This window comes from Pteropus medius, unplaced genomic scaffold, assembly GCF_902729225.1.
Source record: "Pteropus medius unplaced genomic scaffold, Ma_sr-lr_union100, whole genome shotgun sequence".
Classification (NCBI taxonomy): domain Eukaryota; kingdom Metazoa; phylum Chordata; class Mammalia; order Chiroptera; family Pteropodidae; genus Pteropus; species Pteropus medius.
In genome coordinates this window covers 133,889-158,343 of record NW_024350398.1, presented here as the reverse complement: position 1 = coordinate 158,343, position 24,455 = coordinate 133,889, and the positions used below count along the sequence as shown (strand labels likewise).

Here is a 24,455-nt window from a genome sequence, read left to right as displayed (position 1 = left end):
ATCTCTCGGAGGATTGGGAGTTATCTCTTGGAGAGCCCAGCAAGGCGTCCTCCCGGGGCCTGCACTCCCGCCTCACATGACCCCTGGCCGCGGCCACGGGTAGGAAAAATAAAAAGAGGGAAAAAAAAGAACAGGGCTTTTCGAAATAATTTAAGAAGTCTTTGCAAACACTCGTGTTTCGATTTAGCTGCGAAATAATTTAAGAAGTCTTTGCAAACACTCGTGTTCTGATTCAGCTGCGTGAGTCCAGGGCCACAGCAGGCCCCCAGAGGCAGCGACCAGCTGGGAACTGGGTGGAAAAACAGGGATCCTGGCCTCCCCAGCATCCAGTGTTTTTGGCGGGGGCTGGGGGGACCGAACCGGATCTCGGCACCATGTTTTCACAGGCAGAACAAACAGCAATGCCGTGGGCGCAAGCCAGCTGCCCCGGGGGCTGCAGCAGCCTCGGCCCTTAAGTTGTGCTCGTAGCTTCAGCCCGAGTAAGAGGCACGACACGGAGTCACTGGGCGGGACCGGTCTCCGATGGAGGGGAGGGCTTGGGGACACGGTGAAGACAGCTATGTCTTTAAGACCGTCTTATGGTTATACATATTTTTTTCTTCTATGAATGGGTTCTGCTGGAAATTACAGCTTTGCCCGCGGTCCCCTGGGTTAAGAGAAATAGTCTCTCCGCAGAAGACAGCTCTGATTGGTGACTTTCCTCCTTCCCTCCCAGCCCCCTTCCTAATTGAAACCAAATGTGCAGAACGCTGGATGCTGGGACCCCTGGCGCCTTCCCAGGAATCCTCAGAATGCGAGGTTTCTCTCAAAGGCGTCTTGCATCAGCCTGCGGTGAATGCCCCGCCGGGCTCCTCCGCGGCACAGCGGAGACGGGCGCTCCTCGACCAGTCTTCCGGGGCCGGGGGCGTGTGGGTCACCTCCGTTTTCCTCCGCCCGCAGCTGTGCACTCCTGCAGGAGCGTAAGTTACGCGTTTTCTTTTCCTTCGTGCGTTTCTTTTCTGAAAACGAAAGCGCTGAGTCTCCATCTCCCGGTGTCTCAGAAAAGTTCACAAAGGAAGGGGTTTCGGGTCAGGGAGGGAGGGAAGGGGCTGGGGCGCCATCGCCCCGAGGAGTCCACTGCCTTATGTTTGGGGGGGCCGGATTTACGTGGTGGAGGGCAGAATACAGAGCGCAAAGTCCCTAAGAAAACGCAGGCGAAATCAAGGCCCCACGCAGCGGCCGGCTCCAGCCAAGGCCTTAGCGCAGGCGGAGGCGCTGGCGGGTGGGCCGGGCTGCAGTTAGGGGTCCTGGGTCTGGGGAAGACAGCTTCGTGTGCCTCTGCTCGTCCAGGGGAGTGGCCGGCCGCTTGTGAGGAGGGCAGCGTGGGCCGAGGGCTGGCTGCGGCCTGTGGCGCCCGCGGGGCCTGGTGGCCGGCGCGGGGAACACGGCGACCAGTCCCGTCCTCCAGCCTGGACAGCCGCCTCCCCTTTGTTATCGAAAGCTCGGGGCTGTTGGCAGTTGGGGCCGCAGAATCCCGCCGAGGGAAAGGAGCGTTCTTCCAAGTGGGCAGTGTCAGGCGCCCGCCCGCCTCTGGGGCCCGGCACCATCTTGGTGACTGCTGGGCGTCTTACCCGCCCGAGGGGAGCACGGATTCCTGAAGCCCCCCGGCCCTCCCCTCGCACCTGCGGGGAGCGAGGCGGCTGGCGCCCCCGGAAGCGTAGCGGAGGATGACACCGGGGCCTCGGCCGCGGGGCTGGCGCCCGTCCCAGTCCCGTCCACGTCGCGGCCGAGCCCCAGGCAGTCGCTTCTGGGACATTAGCTGGCAGGACACAGTGGCCCCTGGCTGGGGTGGCCGCGTGTGGGAACAAGCGAGCACTGGTGGCGGGCGGCAGGCCCCGTGGGGTGGGGACGTGGAGGCCAGTGGCGGAGCTGGCTCAGGGAGCCGCAGACGACGAGCTCGACACGCGAAACCCGCGTGTGCGTGTGCGTGCGTGCGTCTGTGTGCATCTGCGTGCGACTCGGGCACGTGCTTCTTTTGCGTTTCATCTTTTATTATTTTCATCGAGTAGGACACATGACCGGGTGTTTGTGCAGCGGCAGCTGGCACGGCCCGCGGGGTGTCAGGCCCCGTCTCTGCCAGAGGCGCGGCTGCACTGCAGTGTGCGCCCAGGTGTGAGGAGGGGCTGCTTTGTGGGTGCTATGTGCTTTGTGTGCGCCCCGCTTCGAGCTGTGGAAGAGCCGGGACCCTCCGCCGGGCAGAGCCCCTGGCCCTGTCTGCGCCCCGGCTGCTGTGTGTGGTGAGAACCACGGCAATGCTTCTCCGCGTCGCTGCTTCAGGGGACACTGGCCATGGTTTGTCTGAAGGCCGTGAAGGGCCCGAGCACCCGGGTCTCATGGTGGCGGTCACCCAACGCCAGACGCGATGCGAGCAGCCGCTGCCGTGCGGCCATGTGTGACACCGGTCCCCGTGCCCGCTTCCGTGAACAGAAGCCGCCCTCCTGGTGCTCTCTCTGACATGGGGCCCGGCGAGGCCGTGGTCTTCACCCCGAGGGAGCCGCGGGGGCTGCGGACATGTTCCCATGTCCCCTGCCTGGGTCTGCGCTGCGTCCGGCAAGGACTCAGACAGGACGCGTCCCCCGCTTCTCCCCATGAGCTGTCACGGACCGAACGCTCACAACCTCGCTTCGCTCAGAGGCGTCTCCAGCCTCTTTTGGACACAGCTGATATCTGGTGTCCCGAAGAAGCACCGGAACGATCGTAAGGAACGAGACGGGGTCGTCGCTGAGTGCTCTTACGCTTGGCACAGCCTCGTTTCTCTGAGCTCGGTTCCTGGTGGGTGGCGAGTGGGTGAGGGGCCGAAGGGCTTCGTGCAGCCCTTGTACGGACAACGGCCATTGTCACCGCACCTGTCCTCAAGCTCACTCAGCCACAGCCCCTCCGAGCTACCGGGAAGAGCACAACGGTGCTGCTCCCAGACACATTCGGGGCCGTCCTTGCAGTGAGGGGACGTTGCTGTCACCCCCGCGACCCCACGGTCGGCCTCGGGAACACGTCCACCCCCTGCGTGTGGGGCTCAGGGCTCCATGTTCAGTGGGGGTGCGTCGGGCACAGAGGTGCGGGCGGTGGGGGCAGCCATGGGCTGTGAGGGAGCAGACTCTCGCCGCTCGGCCTCGCCGACCAGGCCTTCTCGAGGGGGACGGTCTCTACGGGGTCGGGGTCACAGCGGATCCACTCGCAGACACCTGATAGGGAGATGCTCTCAGCTCCTGAGGCTGGTCGGTGACTCAGACGTCACTGGAACGCGTGCAGACGCGAAACCGGCTCACGCGTCGTCGGCCCCGGGTGCGGTGCCACCTCCGCAGACCTGTCGTGCTGAGTGGCTCTCCCTGCGAGTCGGTGCCGCCGTTTGCTGACGGCCATCCCCCCACCCCATCCTTTCCGTGGGCCTCGGGTCTCGGGCGCCCCGGACCGCAGGCACCAGGCCCCGCCAGGCTGGGGACGGGACGCCTGCTTCCTGTCCAGTGTTTAGCGGCCATCCCCGGTGACCCCGTTGTGGGCACTCTGGGGGCCCCGGGGACCAGGGTTTTCAGCCACCCCGTAGCTTGAGGACCTGTTCGCTGACAGCTTGTCCAGTAATCCGGGGAATGAAGGAAGGAACATCGTCAGGAGGTGAAGTGGTCGTGGGAAGCCCGCGCCTCTGGCCAGACCCTTGGGAAACACAGAGGTGCAGGTTTCAGCATCCTGATTGGCTCCGTGTAGACTCCCCGGAGGCCCGTCACAGCAACAGCCCGCGAGGAGGTGGCGGAAAGCACAGCTGTCTGCAAGAAAAAGCATGGCAACTCTCGGGCCCCGAGAACGGGCCAGAATCGACCTCCTCCCCGTTTTCTAAAACCAAGACTCGTTGGCTAGAGAGGCCTGAATGCCCCTGAGAGGCGCTGTCGTCCCAGTGGTTAGTAGACGTGAGCGTTCTACTTATCTCAGTCCTGGGGTCAAGACCGAGTCGTTCCTTGTCCAGCAGGCGGCCTTCTGAGTACTTACCAAGTGCCTGGGACAGAACGGGGCGCAGGCTCGGCCCCTCCCGAGTTTGCCAGCAGCTAGAAAACCCAGGAGACGGACCGCAGGGGAGCAGGGGAGGCGGCGTGGGCACAGACGGTCTGCCTGCCGGGGACCAGCTGCAGCCGGAAGCTGAGCAGCAGTCAGGCGGCCGGGGCCAGGATGGGCGGACGGTCGGGGTGCCCGCGTGTGGAACATCAGGGTGGGGAGCAGGGAGCCCCTGCACAGGTGTGTTCCTCGGCACTAGGAGCGTGCCAGGTGTCGTGGGGGTGGGCGTTTCCTTGCCTTAGAGCAGGCGAGGGGCTGTTTTGAGAAGACCCAGATGGCCGGCAGGCCAGGTGGATTTTCAGGAGGCTGCTGCCCGGTCACGTCCAGATGCAGAGTGACGGGGCTGGGACCAGGCGGAGCGGTGAGCGGGGACGGGCTGGAGCGGCCGCAGAAGTGGAAGGACACACGTGAGCCGCCGTGGGCACCCACGGGGGCCGGAAGCAGAGCGGAGCTGGCGTGATGGCCGAGACGGCCCGAGCCCCTGAACCCCGCCCCCCGCAAGAACCCCGAGTTGGAGATGAGCACCCTAAGCTCAAGGCTGGACCCCAAGCCAAGGTTCCTCGAACGGCTGTCCCCCGGGGTCGTTGGCCGAGCAGGTGGCTCTGGTTCTGGAGAGACCAGCACTGTTCTTTGCTCCTCTGCCCACCCCCCCCACTTCAGCATCGACCTGCAGGGGGACCTTGCCCATTAGACGAAGCGCCATCCTTGGGGACCCGCGGCTTTTTTACTAGATGACGGGCAGGGCCAGGTCCCGCGGTCAGACACATCTGGGGGTGTCCTTCAAGAGCAGGCTTCTCCATGCGGCCCCCACCGGGGCCCCGGCCTGGGAGCAAGCGTGGTGGCTCCGCAGCCTACAGCACTGCACACGCTTCTGGACCACGGAGCTCTCTCACGAGGAGCGTCTCGAGGGGGAGGCTGAACCCGGGAGGAATCGCGGACCAGCCCGCGTCCTGCGCGGAGGCTGTGAGTTGGTGGGAGGAGACAGCGGCGGTGTCTGGTGTGGGCTTCGCTACCGCTGGCCTTGACCTTCTGCTCCTTGACCTTCTCTGGTTTGTTTTCGCAGAGGTGACACTAACACCAGACGAACTCTTAAGGCCTCCAAATGCCAAAAATCTGTGCCAGAAGGGGGAACTGATGTGTGACTCCTCTCCTCTGTAATAACTCTGGAGACAGGCAGAGGGACAGGGACAGCAGATGTGTAAGATGTGGTTCCAGCCACTGAGCTGCTTCTGTGGTTGGGCTCGGTTACAGGCTGGATGGGGGCGCAGATGAACGAGCTTTCTAGTTTGTTCCTAGGCCTCTCTGAAGCCAGTGTGTCACATGCACACACAGCTGTCCCGGATGCTAAGGCCATGCTGGTGCCCAGTGGTCACTCAGCCATCGATCTCAGTGCGGCTGCTGAGCCACTGTGAGACCCCAGGCCAAGCGTTTCACCCCTGGGCCTGAGTTTCCGTTGTCTGTGAAGTAAGGCGTCGGGGGGCTCAGCCCTGGTGGTCGGTGGTTTGAGGGAGGACCATCCCACCCCCTCCACCGTCAGGCCCTGTCCCCCATCTTCCCAGGCCGCCCCTGCCTCACTTCCCGAGTCCACCCTGCACCACGCTCTCCGAATGCCGGGCCCAGCCTGCCACATCTCTGTGCGACGTGCTCACCTGGTTCCACTGTAAGGAAACCACATTCTCTATGCTCAACACCAAAGCTGCCATCTTTTCTACAAACCAGTCCTGCTTTGGTTCCCCGGGCTTGTCAGCGGCGAGTCCCCTGGCCGCGGGCCGCCATGGACCTCCATGCCTACGGCTGGTCCCTGCCGGTTCTCCACGCCCTCCACGTGGCTCTTCCCTCCTGACATCATTCCGGGCCAGGCTCTAGGTGTCACTCGGCCTGCATGTCCTCTGAGGCACCCACAGGCCAGGTGACACCCGACGGGGCTCTTTGTTCACAGGACACCGAGGGACGGGCTAACGGTTACTGAGCGTCGAGTGCCTGCTGTGTGACAGGCACGTTTGCTTCTTGCTGAGACGTCATGAGACGGGTGTCGATCTCAGGTCTGAGGTGAGCGGAGCTGAGCAGCCTCCGATGGCAGCGCTGCTGGACCCCAGCGTGGGACGTGCACCCAGGCGTCTGTGGACACACGAGCGTCTGAAGACTGCAGGGTGCTCGGCCAGCTCTGTGGTGAGAGGCGCAGGCTTCCTTGAACCTCTGCGCCTGCGTCAGTGGTGAACTTCAGAGCTGACCTTTGCCGCCGTGGGACCATAGGGGCACGGCTGTCAGAGATGCCGCTTGGGGATGTTTGGGCCTGGACCCCGCCTTCTTCCTACAGCAACGTGGCACCGAGCACAGCGAGATTTCAGGAAGGAAGGCAGGTTGATGTTTGTAAACATTCCTGTGAAAACCGAGATAGTTAATGCAAGTTTTTCTGGAAGAGCAAGTCTAAAAGGGCATCAGTATTGAAGAAGTCTGGATATTTGCTCAAATTTTGAAGACTTCAGCTGCGTGCCTTTTGAGGAAACTAGAAGGCAGAAGAAAGCCAGACATACGTGACATCTGCTCCTGCTCTGCTGGGGAGCTCGCAGCTGCTGGGGGCAGCTCCTGCGCCAGCACGGGCACCGCGCCCTCCGAGCAGACCTGGGCCACGGGCGAGGGTCTCACTCCCCCGTCTGATGCTCACCGCCTTGCACTTCTCCTACCCGCGATTTGGGGCTGAGACAGCTGCAGGGACCAGGCCACGTTCACCCGGTTCCCTCCCGCTGAAGGCGCCTGCTCCCGGCCGGCTCCAGTGGCCCCCAGAGGATGAGGGGTTGGGGCCCCCTCCCAGGCACACTATCTCACCAAGGTCCACGTCCCCGTCAGCTACGTTTGCTCTGACATGACATCTGGCATAGGGGTGCACCCGCAGAGTGTTGGGGTGGGCAGTGCTGGGCCCCTGGACTGCCCGCTCCGCGTCCCGCCCAGGGCTGAGCTGCTGAGGACAAGGACGGTCCTTTGGGAGGGAAGCGTCACCCCAGAGCTCGTTAACAGTGTGACTGCAGCGTCAGAATCTGTGACCTGATGGCCTTGCAGACATGTGGGCCGAGCGTGGTGCGCACAGGTTGCCTGGGACGCTCAATGGGGCTTGGACTTTCTTCGAGGTCACTTGGGTCCTGGTGAGCCTGCTGGCCGCAAGGCTTTCCTGCACAGAGCAGCTGCCTTTCCCAGGGTGCATCTGGGTGCCACTCCCCCTCAATGGGGCCCTCCTGCACGCGGCCAGCGGCTCATGACGGGTGGGTCCAAACCCCTCCGCGGCCTGTGCCTGCAGTAAGGGTTTGGTAAGACGGTCGCAGATTGCCTGGGGCACATTTGGTGCCCGTCGGCCTAGAACTCAGGGCCAGTGGAGCCTCGCCATCTGCGCCTTTGCAGAAAAGGCCTGCCGGTCCCTGGCGACGAGACGAACTCTAAATATTTCCTTAAAGGAGAGGAAGTAGCTGTGATCTTTGGGCCGAGTGGCACAATTTGCACCTTGACCCATCACGGAGATGCTGGGTCATGAAGCTCATTCCTCTGTGGGCGGCGGAGGGTCCTGGGCCCCAGACCGATCCACACAATGGTGTCAAAGCATGGGTGGCTGAGGCTCGTCGCACACCATCTCCACAATTGTTCAAAGTAAGTCTGGCTTTTCTCAAGAGTTGGAAATCGTGAGCAGCAATTTTGAGTAGAAATTCTGAGTAGACGTGTTTGGGACCCAGGAGCGAAGCAGCCCCGTGCGGCGTGGGTGGAACCCAATCTACTCCTGAGTCGATGGCCTGGGTGCAGCCCCTCCAGGCTGCTCGCGGGGCAGCCAGATGTGGCCCGCTGGGCCTGAGTCCTGTGTGGGCTCCCTGGGAGGACCCCGCACCTGTGTCCTCCCGGGGGTCGTGACGGGCGAAGTGGCAGCATGCACAGGCTCCAGGTGTGCGTGCCACATGTGTGCCAAGTCCGTAGCACAGGAGGCCGAGACATGGGGGGAGAGACGAGAGGTGCAGGGGCCATGGCAGGGGGGCTGCTCCTCAGACGCGTGGGCTGTGCACTCCCGGGCGGCTGGGCGCCCCGTCTTCAGGCCTCAGAGGCCCTGGCCCTTCCCCTGCCAGATCCCAGAGGCAGCGGTCAGGGCGCTTCTGCCTGCCCGCAGTCACCTGCAGCCAAGGGGTCCGTGGGTCTGTGGGGCCTTTTCTGCATTTCTAGGTGTTTTCATCCCATGCGGCTCTGTCTGCAAAGCCCAGGACACTGGCAGGGTTTTCCGACGGGGTGTACACAAAAGTGGGGCGTCCTCCCCCACTCGTTCCTCCCACTAGTTCTGCGAGCGGTGGGGTGACCCAGGCCCACGTGCCAGGAACTCGCCTACTGCGGGGGGCGATGGTAGGGCTTCGGTGAGCACTCTGAGCAGGTCTCCGGCCCACGTGTCCCCATAACCCTGTGGGTGCCTGTCCTGTCTCGAGAACCTGGGCGGTGGGACATTACAGAGCTGATGCAGATTTGGGGAGAGGAGGGTAAGTTCAGTTCAAAACACACCGAGGGGGAGGTCTGGCGTCAGATGGCAGGGTTGGGGGACAGGAGGCGGGCGGAGCCTGGGGCCTGGCGTGTCCGTGTGCGGGTGGACCCGGCGGAAGCTGCGGCAAGGCAGACAGGGGCCAATCAGCCGAGCCCACGGACGCAGGGAGCCGGGGTGGGGCTGAGGGCTGGCCACAGGGACAGACCCCACGCTTGGCCTCAGCCCGGCCTGCGGTGCTGTCACTGGACCTTGTCCCCAGGGAGGTGACAGAGACCTGCTGCAGAACGCTGAGCAGAGGTGTCAGGGGCTGTGAGCTTTGCTCCAGGAAGTGTGTCGCAAAGGGGCGTGGTGCAGAGCCGGGCCACAGCCTGGGCCCTGGAGACGGCCCTCGGTCTGGGAGGGGCCTCGACCTGCCCCTCCTGGCTTCGGAACAAAAGCCCATGACTGTGTCCAAGGGGAGATGATGGGAAACGCACAGGCCCTGAGCACCAGGATGGCCAGGAACCTTTTAATTGCAAAACTGTACTTCCCAAGGCCCGGGCGAGGGCGCGGAGGGCCGTGCGTGCTCACGTGGGCCTTCACCAGGAAGCTCGCGGTGGGGCGCCCCCCCCACATCCGCCCAGGGCTGAGAGGCGGGGCGAGGGCGGGGCGAGGGCGGGGCGAGGGCGGGGCGGGCGGCGGCAGAGGCAGAACCAGCAAGGCAGAGTGGTCAGCGACGGCGACGCCAGATTTCATGGGAGCTGTTTTTTTCCTTAGAGTCTCATTTTATGGAGAATATTCTTTTTTTCAAATAGGAAATATTTTGTAACTAAAATATTTTTGCAACTAACTCTCTATAGAATGAAACCCCCAGAATTGTAAGTCAATTTGACAAGAGCTGTGAATGATCTTAAGGATGCCCGTACTAGCTGGTGTAGGAATTTCGCTTTCGTGAGTCTGTTCTAAGGAAGCGCTCCGAAAGGGATGAAATTTACACACGAAGACGTAGCGTTAGGTACAAAAGAGAAATGAATGAGACGTCCGGCACTGAGAGTTGGTTAAATATATAAATGAGAAGCCTTTAGAAGGATGGTTTTCAGGATTTTAGATAACACGGGAAGGTATTTATGGTTTCATATTGACTGAAACTAGAAGTCACCAAGTTATATAAAGGTGTTAAGTCCATTATGGAAAAATACATGAAGAAGCTCAAATGAAAATATGCCAAATTATTAACTACATTTGATTTTAGGTGAGGAGATTTTAGGAACATTTTTCGTTCTTTATAAAGTTGAAAGTTCATAAATAAGCACGCATTCGTCTCATATCAGAAAAAGAAATAAAAGAAATTTTGCAGGTTTTTAGAAAGAGGGTGATATTGCAAAGGAGCGTTTGCTGTTTTCAGGGAGAGCATGGGGATCCTGGGTGCCGCTACCTTCTCTGGGGTCGTGGGGTCGTTTTTACTCACAGGAAGGTCTGTCCTGCTCGTGGGTGAATCATCAACATACGTCAGTCATTTCTGGGGACAAAGATAACGCGTTGGCTGTTTGGGCTCTGCTCCAGCACGGGCCGTAACCGACACCCAGGCGAAGGCGCAGACCGCTCGCCCTGGTGCTCGGCGTCTTCAGAACCGAATCCCGACTCACCCTTTGGGCCTCGCGCTCCATCCGTTCCCTCACAGGCTTCCTTCTGAACCAGAACGCCCCTCAGACTTGCCATCCGTGTGTCCCCAGCTTCCCGTTTCCGACCCTCTCCTGTGCCTCGCCCCACCGGCCCCACCGTCCTGGACCCCGGACTACAGGTAGCACCTGCCATGGGGTCGGCTCCGTGGACCCGGGCCCGCGAGGTCGTGGGGCCGGGCCGTGAGTGCCACGCGCGATCTCTCGTCAAACCTGCTGTGACTCGCGGGGGCGTCGGGGCGTCATGGTGATCCGAGAGCCATCCCTGGGTGAGCCGAGCTGGTCCGGCTGCTGGAGCACCAGCTGGAGAAGGTCCAGGGAGGGTGAAGGCAGTAGGGAGTGTCCTCTGCCCCCGCCTGTCACGCCACCCTCCTGGCTTATTGGCGCTGGCCGTGGTGCTGGCCTCCTCGCTCTCGCCAATGGCTCGGTTCCCTGGTGACTTTGCTTCCTGGATGATGGGCACACAGGCCCCCGGAACCCCCTCACGATGTTCTGCCAGAGAGGCGCCCCCGCGTCGTTGTGACTCGGGCTCCTCACCCAGTCTGGTGACGGGACTTCGTGCCATGCTCAGTGCTGGTCCTGGGAAACACCTGTCCTTAGGCCGGTGGCAGGGGCGAGGCACGCACCTTCACGTGACTGTCTGCTATGTGTGGTGACGGCTGAAGCTGTGGTGCCATCGCAGTGCCAGTCGCCTCTCATCCTCACCAGCTGGCGTGCGGGCAGAGGGTGGGTCCCCAGGTCCCCAGAAGCAGGCGGAGGAGCCGTTGTGAGGAGAAATGCTTCGGCTTGGCTGAGGCCCTCTGAGTCCGGCCTGACCTGGCCTGGCCGAGCCCTTCTCCCCGACTGACCAACACAGACGGCCCCGCTGGCTCGCCCTCGCACGCACTGTCCCGTCGCCGTCCCCGCTCTGCTCGGCCCTGTCTCTGGCCTCTTCCGAGTTGCAGAGATCACGGGCTGGAACGGCAAAGATTGAGGGGTGAACTGCAATGGGGTTAAGGGTTTGTGTTCGTCAGAAGTCACTTTAAGAAAGTGAAAGGCCCACGACAGAGTCAGAGTCCTATGTGCGGCCCTTACCAGCTGCGGAGCACATCCGCAGGACTTACGAAGCCCGGTCGCAGAACGCTGAGGGGAGACAGACGAGCGGACAGAGACCGGGCAGGGACTTCGCAGCCCGTACCCCAGTGGCCGTGCGGAAAGGCGCTCGCCTTCGGCAGTCACCGAGCAGGTGAGGGGCCTGATCGCAGCGTGAGAGAGTCACGCGCCTTCTGCGTGTCTCATGTTCTCGTCAGCCAAGAAACGAAGACGCTGGACATGTGCGGGCTGCGAGTTTTTCCGACGACGTCTGTTTTCTTCCCGTGTTTCAGTCTTTAAGGCTCGTGCTTTAGATGGAGATGTGTTGAGCGACCGCGTGCCAGGAGCCGTTTTAGGCACCGAGGACAGCGCGGGCTGCCGGGGGTCACGCTGCTGGGGACAGGGCAGTGGCACACAGCAGACACAGCCATGGTGGCGGCGGCGACGGCACCGTGACACAGCCCTCGGTGCAAGGACAGGGCGGTGGAGCTGGGCGGCGGGGTCCACTCCCGGTAGAGCTGCAGCCCGTGCGGGTGAAGTATGAGCTGGCGGCTGGGCCACTGAGGCCCCGGGGACGGCCAGCTTCCCAGGCAGGACGCGGCTGCCTCGGCGTCCGTGTCCTCGGCCTCGTGCCCCGCGTCCATCGCCGAGCGCTTGCTTATGCCAGGCACGGTGACCGCTTGAAGTGGGCCGCGTTATTGCATTCTGATGACAGTCGTAGGGGGCCAGTCCCGCCATCCCCCCGTTCGACAGACGCCACCTAAGGCTCAGAAAGGTGAGGTGACTCGCCCCAGGCCGCACAGCGGTGGGTGAGAGAGCTGAGCCACGAACCCGTCTCCGGCCCCTGTCACCAGGCTCTGCCGCCTCTGTGTGAGCCGCCCACTGGTCGTCGGCTCCTGGGAAGGTCCAGGACGCAGCCGCCCATCACAGCCCAAGGCGGTTCCAGGTGGGAAGGCGACACCTGCAGACGCGGGCTTCGGGCCTGCGCAGGCGCTGGACGCCCCCTCGCCAGGTGGGAAGAGCCTCACCTCGCAGGGGACCCCGAAGCTGTGGCTGGGGCAGGCGCGAAAACTCCGAGCAGGCCCCTTTCTGGGGCGGCTGCCATCTGGACAGGAAGTCGGGAGGAGCTGGCCCTCTGTCCGCTAGCAGAGGGCGTGTGTCTGGCTGTGGCTCTCCTCCAGCTCCCTCTCTGGGTGTCATGTTTCGAGAGCTCCAGGCCCTGCCTGTTAGGGCCGAGCCTCTGGCCATAACGCCTGCTTCCTTGGCCAAAGCAGGCGGGGCTTGCCAGGCGACGCTGATTGGGTTTCCCTTCGAACCCACAGCTGCAGCCCCCTGGGTGGGGCCCAGGCAGCGCTGTGAAGCTGCCCCATCTCGCTCCCCACCCTCCAGCCTGCCTGGCTCTTCCCACTGAGACCAGGGCCCACAGCCTCCCTCCCCGCTCCCAGGGGGCGTCCCCCTCCCCCGCTCGTCTCGCTGGGCTGACCCCTCTGCCTGGGGCCTTGAGTCCCTGTGCCTGGCGGAGTCCACCCCGCACGGTGCCCTCGCCTCCTCTGGCTGAACCCCCACCCCACTCTGGGGGGGGCGGGACTAGCGAGGACTCTGCCTCTGGCGGCTGAGCCCCTGGGGGCAATGGAGAAGCAGCTCTCTCTGGCGCTTGTTTGGTGGGCCTCCCAGAGCCCAGGGATCAGGGTTCGGGGTTGGAGGAGATGGTTAGAGGCCCCCTGAGGGAGGACATGCCCTGCCCCCTGGCTGTGCACAGCGATGCCCAACCGCTGGGCCAAGCGCCCCGCCGAGCAGGCCACAGAGTCCAGGGCTCCACAGTCCCTGGCGAAGCCGCAGGACAAAGCAGCTGTGAGCGAGCAGCAGAGGCCCTGGACGGGCGCCCCACAGGAAGAGGGGGTGCTGCCTCCTTCCCTCGCCCACCGGGCCGGCTCCCCGTGGAGCCGAGGGGCTGGGGCACTAGGGTGGTTTAGGGGAGAATCCTGCTGTGCACGGGGCGGACCAGAGCTCGCTACGGAGAACAAGGCCACCCGGCCACGCCGGCGGCTCCGGCTGTGACGACCGGGGGGACTCGGGCGCGGCCAGCAGCCCAACGTGCTCCACCTTGACTGTCCTCAGGGCGGTTCTGCGGGGACTGCGTTAGACCCCAGTTTGGGATTGGGAAACTGAGGCACGGGTGTCACAGGACCCGCTTGTCCCATGGCGAAGGTGGACGCCGAGATGGGAGCCAGGTGCTTGGCTCCAGGCCTGGGGGCCGACGTCCGAGCCGCCCGCTTGTCAGGTGCCGTGAGCAGGGGCATTAGGCGGGAGGGACCCCGAGAATCTGACCTTGCTGATGACAAGGGTAGTGGCAGCCCCTCTCTCAGAATAGGGACTACTCGTTTGTCGGTGGCCGGTATTTGCAAGTTGCCTCCTTGTCTTCGGGCACCGGAACTGTTTGCTGCGGGGGCCGAGCGCGGGGGCAGCTGCCTGCGGGGAAGGCCGAGAGGGCATTGGGGGGTGGCTGGGACACAGCCGACGACGACAAGGCTCCGTGGGGCCGGGCCGGCTGGCTGGGGCAGGGACTCTGCTCTCCAGGCTGTCAGAGGGTCGCCCTGCTGTGGGCCCCTCGCGGCTGCTCGGAGCTCCCTGCAGGTGCCTGACCCTGCTGCCCGGCCGGGCCTGCCCCGTCCACAGGATGCGTTTAGCTTCCCCATCCCCTTTGCTGTCACTCTGGAGGTGCCGTGTGATTATCTTTCAGGGGACAGGGAGGGACAGTACCCACACCAAGCTGGGTGGAGACCCGGTTGGTGATTGGGGTCGGTGGTCCTCGGCCCGTCCCCCAGAGCCCTCTGCAGCAGGACACTCCTGTAGGCCACGCGCGGGAGGCCGGCACAGTCCACTAGCCCCCCGAATGAGGGAAGGGCAGTTTTCTGGGCTGACCAGAGGCAGGCGGGCCCTCCGAACCTGCCGAGCTGGACGACACTTGTGAACTCTGGCTCCTCGGGGGCAGGCAGTGTCCATAGCCCATCTTCCGCTCCCGCATCACCTCTGGACTCGTCCCGGCCTCCTGGTCCCAGCGTCTGGGGAGTGCGCACCTGTCCTGCCCACAGACCAGGCTCCTGGGGAGGCGCCTGAGTCGCTGCCCTGGCTGGATGCTCACATCCCCGACATTGGGGCCGAGGAGCCTGCAGAGCCGCTGGGGAGGGGTTGAGGCACCGAGGTGGCGTGGCCACCAGCTGGGTCCTGCGGGCTGTCCCTGGGGTTGGACACTGTTGCGTCGTGCTGTGTCCTGTTTGGCTCGTTCGGAGTGTGTGTCGGGTGCTCAGCCTCTCCCCGTTCATCTCACTGCCTTTCTGTGAGGGTCACTTATGTTCACGGGTGCTGTGGACATGGGGGCTTGTCGCGTGAAAGCCCAGCTTTAGCTCCGCCGCAGGACGGGAGTGAGGGCGAGAGCCGGAGTCTGTAGCGAATCCTTAGACGTGGATGGCGAGACTGTGGAGTCCGCAGGTAAGTGGGAGCCGCTTAGGGGGTCCCTCCCCCGATTGGTCCATTCCTGCCTGTCCTGCCACATCTGACTCAGCTAGGACGTGCTACCTCGTACGTGCCTGATGGTGGCCATGAGCGTTTTCACGCAGAGGTGGGCATCTGGCACGTTCGCGGTGGCCATGACTGTGGCCCGCGCCCCCTCCTACCTTGTGCTCATCCTGGGGCCCAGGGTGCCCTACCCAGCCTCAGCCTGGCTCCCCGGCTCCCCAGCTCCCAGCCCCACTGTTCTGACACGCTGGGTAGATGTGCTTCTTATCAGCCCCAATCTGAGACCGGCCGGGGCCCTGGGCGGCTGTGCCTCGGGCTGTCTCAGACTGAGGCCATGACCTCGACTTTCATGTGCCATGTCCCTTGTCGGGGAGCCAGGTCAAGGACGTCATGCAGCCCACTTGAGTGCCATACTGGAGAGCCACACCTGGGGACATTTTGTCCAGGGCAGCCTGGGACCCAGGACTCCAGGATCGTGTCAGAGAATGAGCTCCCAGGGATTTTCCAGGTGTCTGCAGCCACAGGACCCCGGTGGCCACTCCAAGCTCTCCGCGGAGATGGTGTTTGCACAGAAGTCTCCGCGTGTTGGGTTAGGTCACTCTCACCGAATGTGCATTAAACATGTGCCTATGTGTGTTCAAAGCGGCCTCTTCTCCCTGGGGACCCGGGACTCGGGCTGGGACCCGGGATTCGGGCTGAGACCTGCAGCCGTGACAAGCGATCGGAGGAGGCAATCTTGAGCAGACGCAGCCCCGACGGGTAGCTCAGAGTCGCCCATCACCCGTGGGACAGCATCCAGGCCCCAAACCGTTCGCAGCACGGGGCGGAGACGAGGCAGCCAGTGCTGTGTCCGAGCCGGGTCCTCTCATGCCTGTTCCCTGCATGTTGCCATGAAGCGAAGCCTGGATGGCGCGGGTCCGTCGCCATGGTGCTCACGACCCTGACCGATCTTCCAGGGTCGCGAGGGGACTGACAGCCAGCGCCCTTCAGGGCCCGCGGACGGTGCCCTGAGCGGCGGGTGTTCTACAGCTGACCACAGCTGCCCTGGCTGGGCCAGCTCCTGGTCCCCCCACCCTCTGCGTTGGGCTGGCATCGGCCTCCCTGTCTCTGTGCTCCGTGAACAGGCCCGCCCGTGGCCGGGATGGAGGGTGCCGGAGTGAGCCGGCCGCCCGCACGGGGAGGGAGGGCTCCTCCCCACCAACTCCTTGCTAAGGTGAGAGTCAGCCGTGACTTGGACACTCCGGTCACGGGGCGCTCTGACCCTCACACACGGCGTGGTGTTTCACTTTCTAGATCTGTTACGTACACGTAAATGCAGGTGCGTGCTTCTCTCCCTGGGCCTGTTTGCTTGGGGACTCACTCACAGAAGCAGCGTGTCCCTGCTGCTGGCAGTGACCAGACCAGGCACACCGGGGCTCATGTTTTACTGCCCCTGCCTGGGGCCGTCTTGGCTTTGCGCTTGATCAGGGGGCTCGTCGCCGTGCGGGCAGAGACAGCTGGTATCTGGGGTTTTTTTTACCACTTTCGGGGGCTCCGAGTTCTACCTAGAAAATGTGATGGAAACCTTTCCTTTCCTCACAAAAGCGTCTCGGCCATGTCGTGTGGTTACCGCCCCTGCCCCCCGGTCGCCCACGAGAACGCCCCGATGCCGGTCTCTGCGCGAGGCCGTCTCGATCACCCTTCTGAGTTCCGAATTACGTGTTGTAATGGTGGCCCTGGCGTTTGGTTGAGTATCAGTGTTTCCTGGAAGAAACGTCGTTTTTAAAGTGAGCTTGTCATTCTAAAACAGTTTAACATTGACAGAATCGTTGCAAAGCTCGGCGCGTAGAATCCCTGTGTGTCCTGCTCCCGTCCCCCCTCTCCGTGACGTCTCGTGCATTCGTCACGGCCAGCGACCCAAGGCCGACACAAGCCTGTACCCCATGCGAATTGCCTCGGGGTTCCCCGAACGCCCCCCTGTGCTCCAGGAGGCCAGCAGGGTGGCAGATCTCCTTTGGCTCCCTGAGCCGTGACTGTGCCTCAGACTTTCTTGGTGACACAGACAGCTTCGAGGAGGGCCCACTGGGAATTGGTAGCGTGTCCCTCAGCCAGGGCTTGTCTGATGCTTTTCTCGTGAATGGACGGGCCGATGGGCCTGGGGACGAAGAGCCCAGGAGCCAAGTGCCATTCTCACCATGCCCTGTCACGGGATGTGCTGTCGGTGGGACTTAGTCAGTGCCGACCTTGACCGTGGTCCCCTGGCTCGTGGTGGTGTCCTCTGCAGAGCGCCTCTGTGCGCCTCCTCAGCAGCAGACGGTGTCCACATACGCGACGTGGCACCGCTCAGGGATGTGTCTGTGCCCGTTCGTTTAGTCGATCAGCCGTTCATATCAATACGGACTTGCAGAGCTTATTGTGTACCTTGAGCTGTGATCCGATACTGCGTTGTTTATCTTTGTGCTCGGATCATTCCAGCTTTGGCCACTGGGCTCCCGAGTCCCTTCGACATGTCCCCATCATCTTCTGTATGTACCTCTTCAGTTTCTGCTCTAGAAGATCCTGCAAGCTCATCTCGTGTATTTCCTGCCCCAGTTCTAGAATTAGCCGTTTCTCGGGGTGGGGGCTCCTTTTATCGGAGGTGGCGTTGCGGACGGAGGTCTGGCGCTGGGTGTGCTCGTTGCTGTCGAGGTGTCAGGGCCTGTTGACCTCTCAGCCACACGGCGAGGAGATGAATGTGCGTGTGAGTGTGTATGTGCGCTAACTCGCGTGCATACACACATCAGGAGTGTGTCCAGAGGTGACCGTCTGGGTCCCTGTTGAGCGAAATGTGAGTTCCTGCTGAATCGCAGCTGCAGCCCTTCGTCCTGGGGACACGCGAACACGCGGAGCCCCAGCCGCCCCCCGGGCCAGGGCGCCAGGGTGCTCGTCGGCCTCCGCCTGCTGGGAGGCGAACACTCGGTCGTCGTTGAGTGCTTTCGTGTGGGGGTCAGTGTCAGCATCGTGAAAACATGATGCACATGGGTTTCACCTTTTCACCATCCCTGGTCTGGGTGAGTGTTACTCTTAGTAAAGCGCGTTACCTGCCTATGCTTTTGCTAATCAACTCCCGAGCGTGCGATCTGCCAGAGTCGGGAAATCCTCGTAGCACGTGTGGGTGGAATGGCCCCGTGCGCTCTCGAGGCGGGTGGCTTGGGGTCCTGAACACAGACGCGCGCGTGGCAGGGACACGGAGCCGGGTCGCTCCCGCAGGCAGGAGCCGCCTCACTCACCGCTTTTCCTTCTCTCCCCGTTTTCTCGTGCTGCCGATGGCTCCAGGCTCCGGGTCCGACACCGCCTTCTGAGATGCTCCTGGTCCCCAGGGTGCCGCTGGTGCTGCCGCTGCTGCTGCCTCTCTTGGGTTCTGCAGAAGCTCAGGTTAATCCAGGTAACTCAGCCATCGCTCGGCCGCCACTGGGAGGCTGGCCGGAGGGGGTCCACAGGGCCGCGTTCGTCGCCACCCCTTTTCCCTCCGTGGTGACACGTGCCACAGCAGAGGCAGAAGCTACGAGTTCTCCCCACAGCCCTGTGGGACCTCGCGTGGGCGGGGCGTGAGGAGGGGGTGGGGGAAGCAGCCTTCGGCCCTGCACCCGGCGGAACCGGAGGGGGGCTGCAGAGGCCTGGCGGGTGGGCCCCCGCGGCTTGGCCATCCCCGTGTTCCGGCTGGCTCCGGCGTGCGCTCCCCTCGTGAGTCACGCTGTGCTTTGAGGAGCCTGGTCTGGTGGGGTCCCTGACACGTCATCTTTCCCGCAGGGTATGGCCATCTCAAAAGTGAATGTTTAAGTCTCCCCAATACTTTCCTTACACGTATTTTTAACTTTAAACCTACACGCACAATGGCATCGCTTGTCTGTGCGCACGGTGATGGTGGTGACCAGCTATGCACAGGGGGAGCCGGGCCGGGCCTGGCTGGGAGTCCGCGGGCGGTGGCTCGTTGGGCGGGCCTGGGCAGTTTGGCCGTGCGGGCAGTTTGGCTGTGCAGCCCCCGGGGCCTCATGTGGGTTTTCACAAAAACGCACAAGGCCAAGAGCGTGAGCAGAGATGGGAGTGCTCGAGTCCTGTTTGTGAGCTCTCACTGGCCAAAGCAAGTCGCGTGGCCAAGCCCCGCTTTGGGGGGGTGGGGGGAGCGGGCACACACGTCACACACGGGACAGTGAAGGATGGGGCCATCTGCCATTTTGCCACACGTGGAACTATAGGAAAGCGCGCATGGCATAAGATTCGTGTAAGCACGAATCTGACGAACCGAGCTCACCCGTCCGGGCAAGGGAGATGACCAGCTCCGCAAAGCCTCCCCACGCCCTGGCGGCCGTGCTCCCCGCCCTCACCCCGCAGCACCGGCACCCTGCCGTCCAGCCCCGGGAAGGGCACAGAAGCCGGGGAGAGGCTGCCTGCCTGGGTGGGACACATTTGCAGTCCCAGCAGCAGTGCACGAGGGGTCCCTTTTCGCCACGTCCTCTCCAGCACTTGCCGTTTGCTGACTTTTGATGACGGCCATTCTGACAGATGTGAGGCGATGTCTCATCGTGGTTTGATGTGCCATTCCCTGATGATCAGAGAAGTTGAACATCTTTTCACGTACCTGTTGGCCATCTGTGTGTCCCCTTTGGAAAAATGTCTATTCAGAACTTCTGCCCGCTTTTTAATTAGATTTTTTTGCTTTCGAGTTATATGAGTTCTTTATATATGTTGACTATTAACCCTCTGTCAGGTATGTGATTTGCAAACATTTCCCCAATCCAGTAGGCTGCCCTTTTCTCTGTTGATGGCAAAGCTTCCCTTTGCTGCGCGGAAGCTTTTTGGTTCGATGTGGTCCCACCTGTTGATTTTTGCTTTTGTTGCTTTTGCTTTTGGTGTCAGATCCAAAAAAACCATTGCCAAGACCTGTCAGAGAGCTTACCACCTGTGTTTTCTTCTAGGAGTTTCATGGTTTTGGGTCTCGTGTCCGAACATTTAATCCATTTTGAGTTAATGTGGTGTAAGATAGTGGTCGCGTTTCATGCTTTTGCATGTGGCTGTTGAGTTTTCCCAGCACCATTTATTGAAGAGACGGTCCTTTCCTCACGGTATATTCTTGGCTCCTTTACTGTTACTTAGTTGACCGTACAGGCCTGGGTTTATTTCTGGGTTCTCATTTCTGTTCCATTGAGCTATGTGTCTAAGCCAATTCTGTACTGTTTTGAGTACCGTAGCTTTGTGATGCGTTTTGAAATCAGGGAGCATGATGCCTCTAGCTTTGTTCTCCTTTCTCAAGATTACTTTGGCTATTTGGGTTTTTTTTTTTTCTGGTTCCATACAAATTTTAGGGTTATTTGTTCTATGTCTGCGGGACTTGCCATTGGAGTTTTACTAGAGATTGCACTGAATCTATAGAGTGCTGTGGGCAGTGTGGACACTTAAACAATATTCATTCTACGATCCAGGAGCATGAAATATCTTTCCGTTTATTTGTGTCTTCTTTAACTGCGTTCATCAATGTCTTGTAGTGTTCAATACACAGGTCTCTTACCTCCTTGTTTAAATTTATTTCTAGGTATTTTGATTCTTTTTGATGCAGTCATAAATGGGATTGTTTTCTTTATTTCTCTTTCTGACAGTTCATTATCAGCGGATAGAAATGCAACCGATTTTTGTGTATCGATTTCATCCCCTGTCACCTGGATGCAGGTTCCTTTTGCTGTCATATTCCAACAAATCTGGGACCAGGAAGTGCTAAGATTTGGACAGGCGAGAAGCATCCCTCAGCCCTCTGTCCAGGCTGCTCCCCAAGCTGGTTCTTCTTGACCCTGAGGTCTCACTGTAGACAGTGTGAGCAGCGTGTGTTGACGTCATGGTGCCGTGAAAACACCACGTCAACGAAGATCAAGAGGTCTAGAATCCCGGTCCAGCTCTGTCCCTGTCTGGCTTTGTGACTAGAGGCCAATCTCTGTGCCTCGCTTTGCTCACTTATAAAACGAGGGCAATGAGTTGCTGTGTGCACGTCGTAGGGTTACTGCAGGGGAGCCGAATGAGACGGGGCGTCAACGGGCTTTGGAAGGTTATACGCAGATATCGAGGGTTTGGATCTGTTACTTTTGGAAGGGAAGGAAGTTAAAATAACCCAACGCCGTGAAACAATGGTTTCTGTCAAGCAGACGATGGAGGAGAAAAGAGAAAAGAGTGACCATTATGGTCCCTTGGGATCCCCAAGAGGGACTCCCGTTACCTTTGGAGAGTGGGGGGTTCTGGCAACCTTGAACTCCGGTCATTCTGACTCCAGAGGGACACAGGGCCCTGTGCCAGGCCGAGCATATAGGTGACAGTATTTTTCTGGGAGAATGGTGCGATCGTTGACTTGGCCCTTGGTCGTAGCCAGCAGACCTCCGGAGACCTGGACTGGCCGCCCAGAGCTTTTTGGTGGTTTGAACACAAACCCAGTAAAGTAAAAGTTAAGACATTCAAAAGAGTGAGGTTTTTTGTTTGTTTGTTTGTTTGTTCGTTCGTTTGTTTGGGGCGTTAAGTAAGAGGCTATGAGGTGTTAAAAATATGTGACTCTTTTCCTGCTTTGCAGGTGTTTGTGACTTTGCTCATCGTCCCCGTGCCACGCCGATGCTCTCTTGGGTCCTTGTGCCCACACCCAGCCCAGTGCGTGGCTGTGCCCGGACGACAGGCGCTGGAGGGAGGAGAAGTCAGGAAGGGAGGGGTCGGGGTGCCCAGCTGCTCTGAGTTTTTCTGCAGAAAAGGATCTAAATTAGGCCGCGTGTGACGTGATCTCACTGAGATGCTGGGAGCTGAGGAGGGGCCCGTGGAGTATCCTCCCTTTAAGTGATGGAAACAACAAGCGAGCAGGGGGCTGGCGGACGCAAGTCCCCGGGCTGCAGGGCTGACGGCACATCTTCCAGGGTCCGAGGGCAGGCACGACACAGCCTCCGCGCACGCCCTGAAGGCCTGGAGGACCCACGCAGCCCCCTGGACGTGGAGGACCCACGCGGCCCCCCAGCCCCGACGGGACCCCTTGGAGCAGACCTGAACGGCAGAGCCGTCTGGCACAGCCTGCGGGGTCTCGTGGAAGCAGGGCCCACGTCTCAGCTTTAGTCGGATCACCCGTCCTTGCTGGACTAGGTCACGGCAGCCTGGGGTGGAAGAAGGAGGGCTGGGGGCCAGGAGGCCCGAACCCCAGTGCTGGCCACACGAGTCGGCTGTGCACCCCGAGCAAGTCAGTTCACCCCCCAGGCCACAGAGGTCTGGGCGGCAGCGTGGGGCCGTCACGGGGGCTGGGCTTGTGAAGGCCCTGCCCGGCCCCGAAGCCCTGTGGCCACAGACACTCTAGGGTCCCCCTCCCAATGGGTCTCGTAGTCCCTGTGCCCAGGGAGGCCGGTGACACGCATTTTACCTTTGTATATGTCGTAAACCCCATAATGCGTTATTATTTTTGTTTAAATAGTCCATTAGCACTTAGGGAGATGTAAATTACATGGAAAACCGTCCTGTATGTTTACTGCGTAATTGCTGTCTCCAAGGGGACGTTCGCTGTCATCTTTACCTTTGGTCCTCTGGCCACGCTGAAATTTTTCTCTTTGTCCCTGCTTTAAGCAGTTGGATTGTGGTTTTCTTCGTAGTATGGTTTTTTTCTTTCTGGTATGGTTTTCTTCATGTTTCTTGTGCTTTAGGTCATCGAGCTTCTTGGGCTTAGAATTCTCGGCGAATTTGAAAGCATTTCCAGCGTATTTCGGTCAGACAGTGTTCTGTCTTGGTCCCTCCTCTTCTTCAAGGAACCCGCCTGTACGTGTGCTGGGAGGTTCGCATCGTTTCGCGTCTCATGATATTCTGTTGTTAGTTTGCTCCTTGGCTGGTTTTCTGTCTCGATTCATTCAGACAGTGTCTGCCGATGTCTAAGTTTGCGAATCTCTCCCCCCACATGTCAGCTGCGTTTGGTCCCGTCCCGCACACTCTCGTTTCAACACCAGGGTCCGGTTTCCAGCCCGGGCCCACGCACGGCGCTGCTGGGGCCAGAGCCGAACGCTCCGCTCCATCCTAGGCGAGCCTGCTGGTTCCGGTTCTGCTCCACAGCCTCGTGGCCCGGATCACAGGGTCCCTGGCGGTGCTGGGGACAGGCGCCACGGTGGGAGCGGATTAGACGTGCACACCTGCTGATCAGGGAGCAGGGATGGGCCACGGCGTTCCTGCCGGTCGTGGTACAGCGCTGGCCACTGTGGACCAAAGCCTGGGTTTGGCCGAGGGTCAGTGCTTGGGCGATTGGGTGGCCGTGAGTTTGGAGGCGGGACCAGGAGAGAAGGCCGAGAGAGGCGGGGGGTCCGTCGGCGTGGAGGGACCCGGGAGGCGGGAGGCCGCGGGCGCCAGCCATCGCCTGCTCCACAGCCCCTGACTAAGGCGCGCCCCCTGCTGTCTCTTGGTCCAGCCGCATGCCGCTACCCTCTGGGCATGTCAGGAGGCCGCATTCCCGACGAGGACATCTCAGCCTCCAGCCAGTGGTCGGAGTCCACAGCTGCCAAGTACGGAAGGTGAGGCTGGACGCCACGGCCAGCCTGGGCTCCGTTTGGACGGGCTTCCTGGCACAGACCCTGCCCCGGGGGCCGGTGAAGGAAGGCAGGGGCAGTGGGGGCTGTGGGACTGGGCAAGGATGTCCCAGGGCGAGGGTCGGGCCAGCCGGTCTGGAGACCCCTCCCCGCCGGCAGGAGCCCCACACGCAGCATGGGGCCTGCGCCGAGCAGAGGCTTCCCGCCTTCTCCCTGAGGCTGCGGGGCAGCTGTGGGGTGCAGATTGGGCAGGAGCCTGGGGGTCAGGGACCGTGCTGTCCGCAGTGAGGTCTGACAGACAACACCTGCAGTGCTCAGCGTGGGGCCCTGGGCGGACAGCGCGGCCGCTGTCACGGACCCCCACGGAGGAGGCCATCTCGTCCCCACGCAGAGGCGGGCTCCTCGTGGTCACGTATCGGGGCCCCTGAAGCCACAAGCCTCCGTCAAAGCGCCCCACTTGCCAGGGTCCAGGGCCCCCCTGGAGCCTAATTGTCTGGCGCGAAGCATTGGTTCTGTTAAGACAGAGGCACCATGAGACTGCACCCCAGTACACGCCCCCGAGGGGAGCCGCGGTCGGCGGGTGGAAGGGGTGACGGTGAGGAGGTGACAGCGTGAGCAAGGCCACCTGCCAGGGAGTGGGGGCCTGGCGCCGGGCTCCCCAGTGCCGCGGGTCCTCTCGCTGGGGGCTCGGCCTGGACGCACTCCAGCCACTGTCCCCAGGACAGGGCGGCTGAGGTCCCACCCACCCCCTCCCCGCACCCCGCTTCTCCAGGCTGGACTCGGAGGAGGCGGACGGAGCCTGGTGTCCCGAGGCCCCGGTGGAGCCAGACGACCTGAAGGAGTTCCTGCAGATCGACCTGCACGCCCTGCACTTTATCACCCTGGTGGGGACCCAGGGCCGCCACGCGGGGGGCCACGGCATCGAGTTCGCCCCCATGTACAAGATCAATTACAGCCGGGACGGCACTCGCTGGATCCCCTGGCGGAACCGGCATGGGAAGCAGGTGGGGGGGACGTCCCGACCCCAGGGGCCAGGGCCACCCGGCCCAGGAAGCACACAGGCTGCCGGGCGTCCGCGGACCTCGCGTGCCCTCGGAA

General features: G+C 61.6%; 1 protein-coding gene across 6 annotated transcripts in view; it reads left to right on the top strand.

Annotated features, from left to right (window-relative positions):
• Positions 1 to 569: 569 nt before the first annotated feature.
• Positions 570 to 24,455, top strand: part of DDR2 (discoidin domain receptor tyrosine kinase 2) — a 46,774-nt gene continuing 22,888 nt past the window's right edge. Inside the window, exons 1-4 of one of the 6 annotated variants that reach the window (XM_039839821.1) lie at positions 570 to 959; positions 18,121 to 18,229; positions 23,240 to 23,342; positions 24,130 to 24,241. In XM_039839821.1, the coding sequence (XP_039695755.1) occupies positions 738 to 959; positions 18,121 to 18,229; positions 23,240 to 23,342; positions 24,130 to 24,241 (546 nt within the window). In that variant the 5' untranslated portion in view covers positions 570 to 737. Of the gene's footprint in view, positions 960 to 18,120; positions 18,230 to 23,239; positions 23,343 to 24,129; positions 24,362 to 24,455 lie in introns of all 6 variants that reach the window. The other 5 variants (XM_039839819.1, XM_039839820.1, XM_039839825.1 and 2 more) reach the window with 5 other exon arrangements.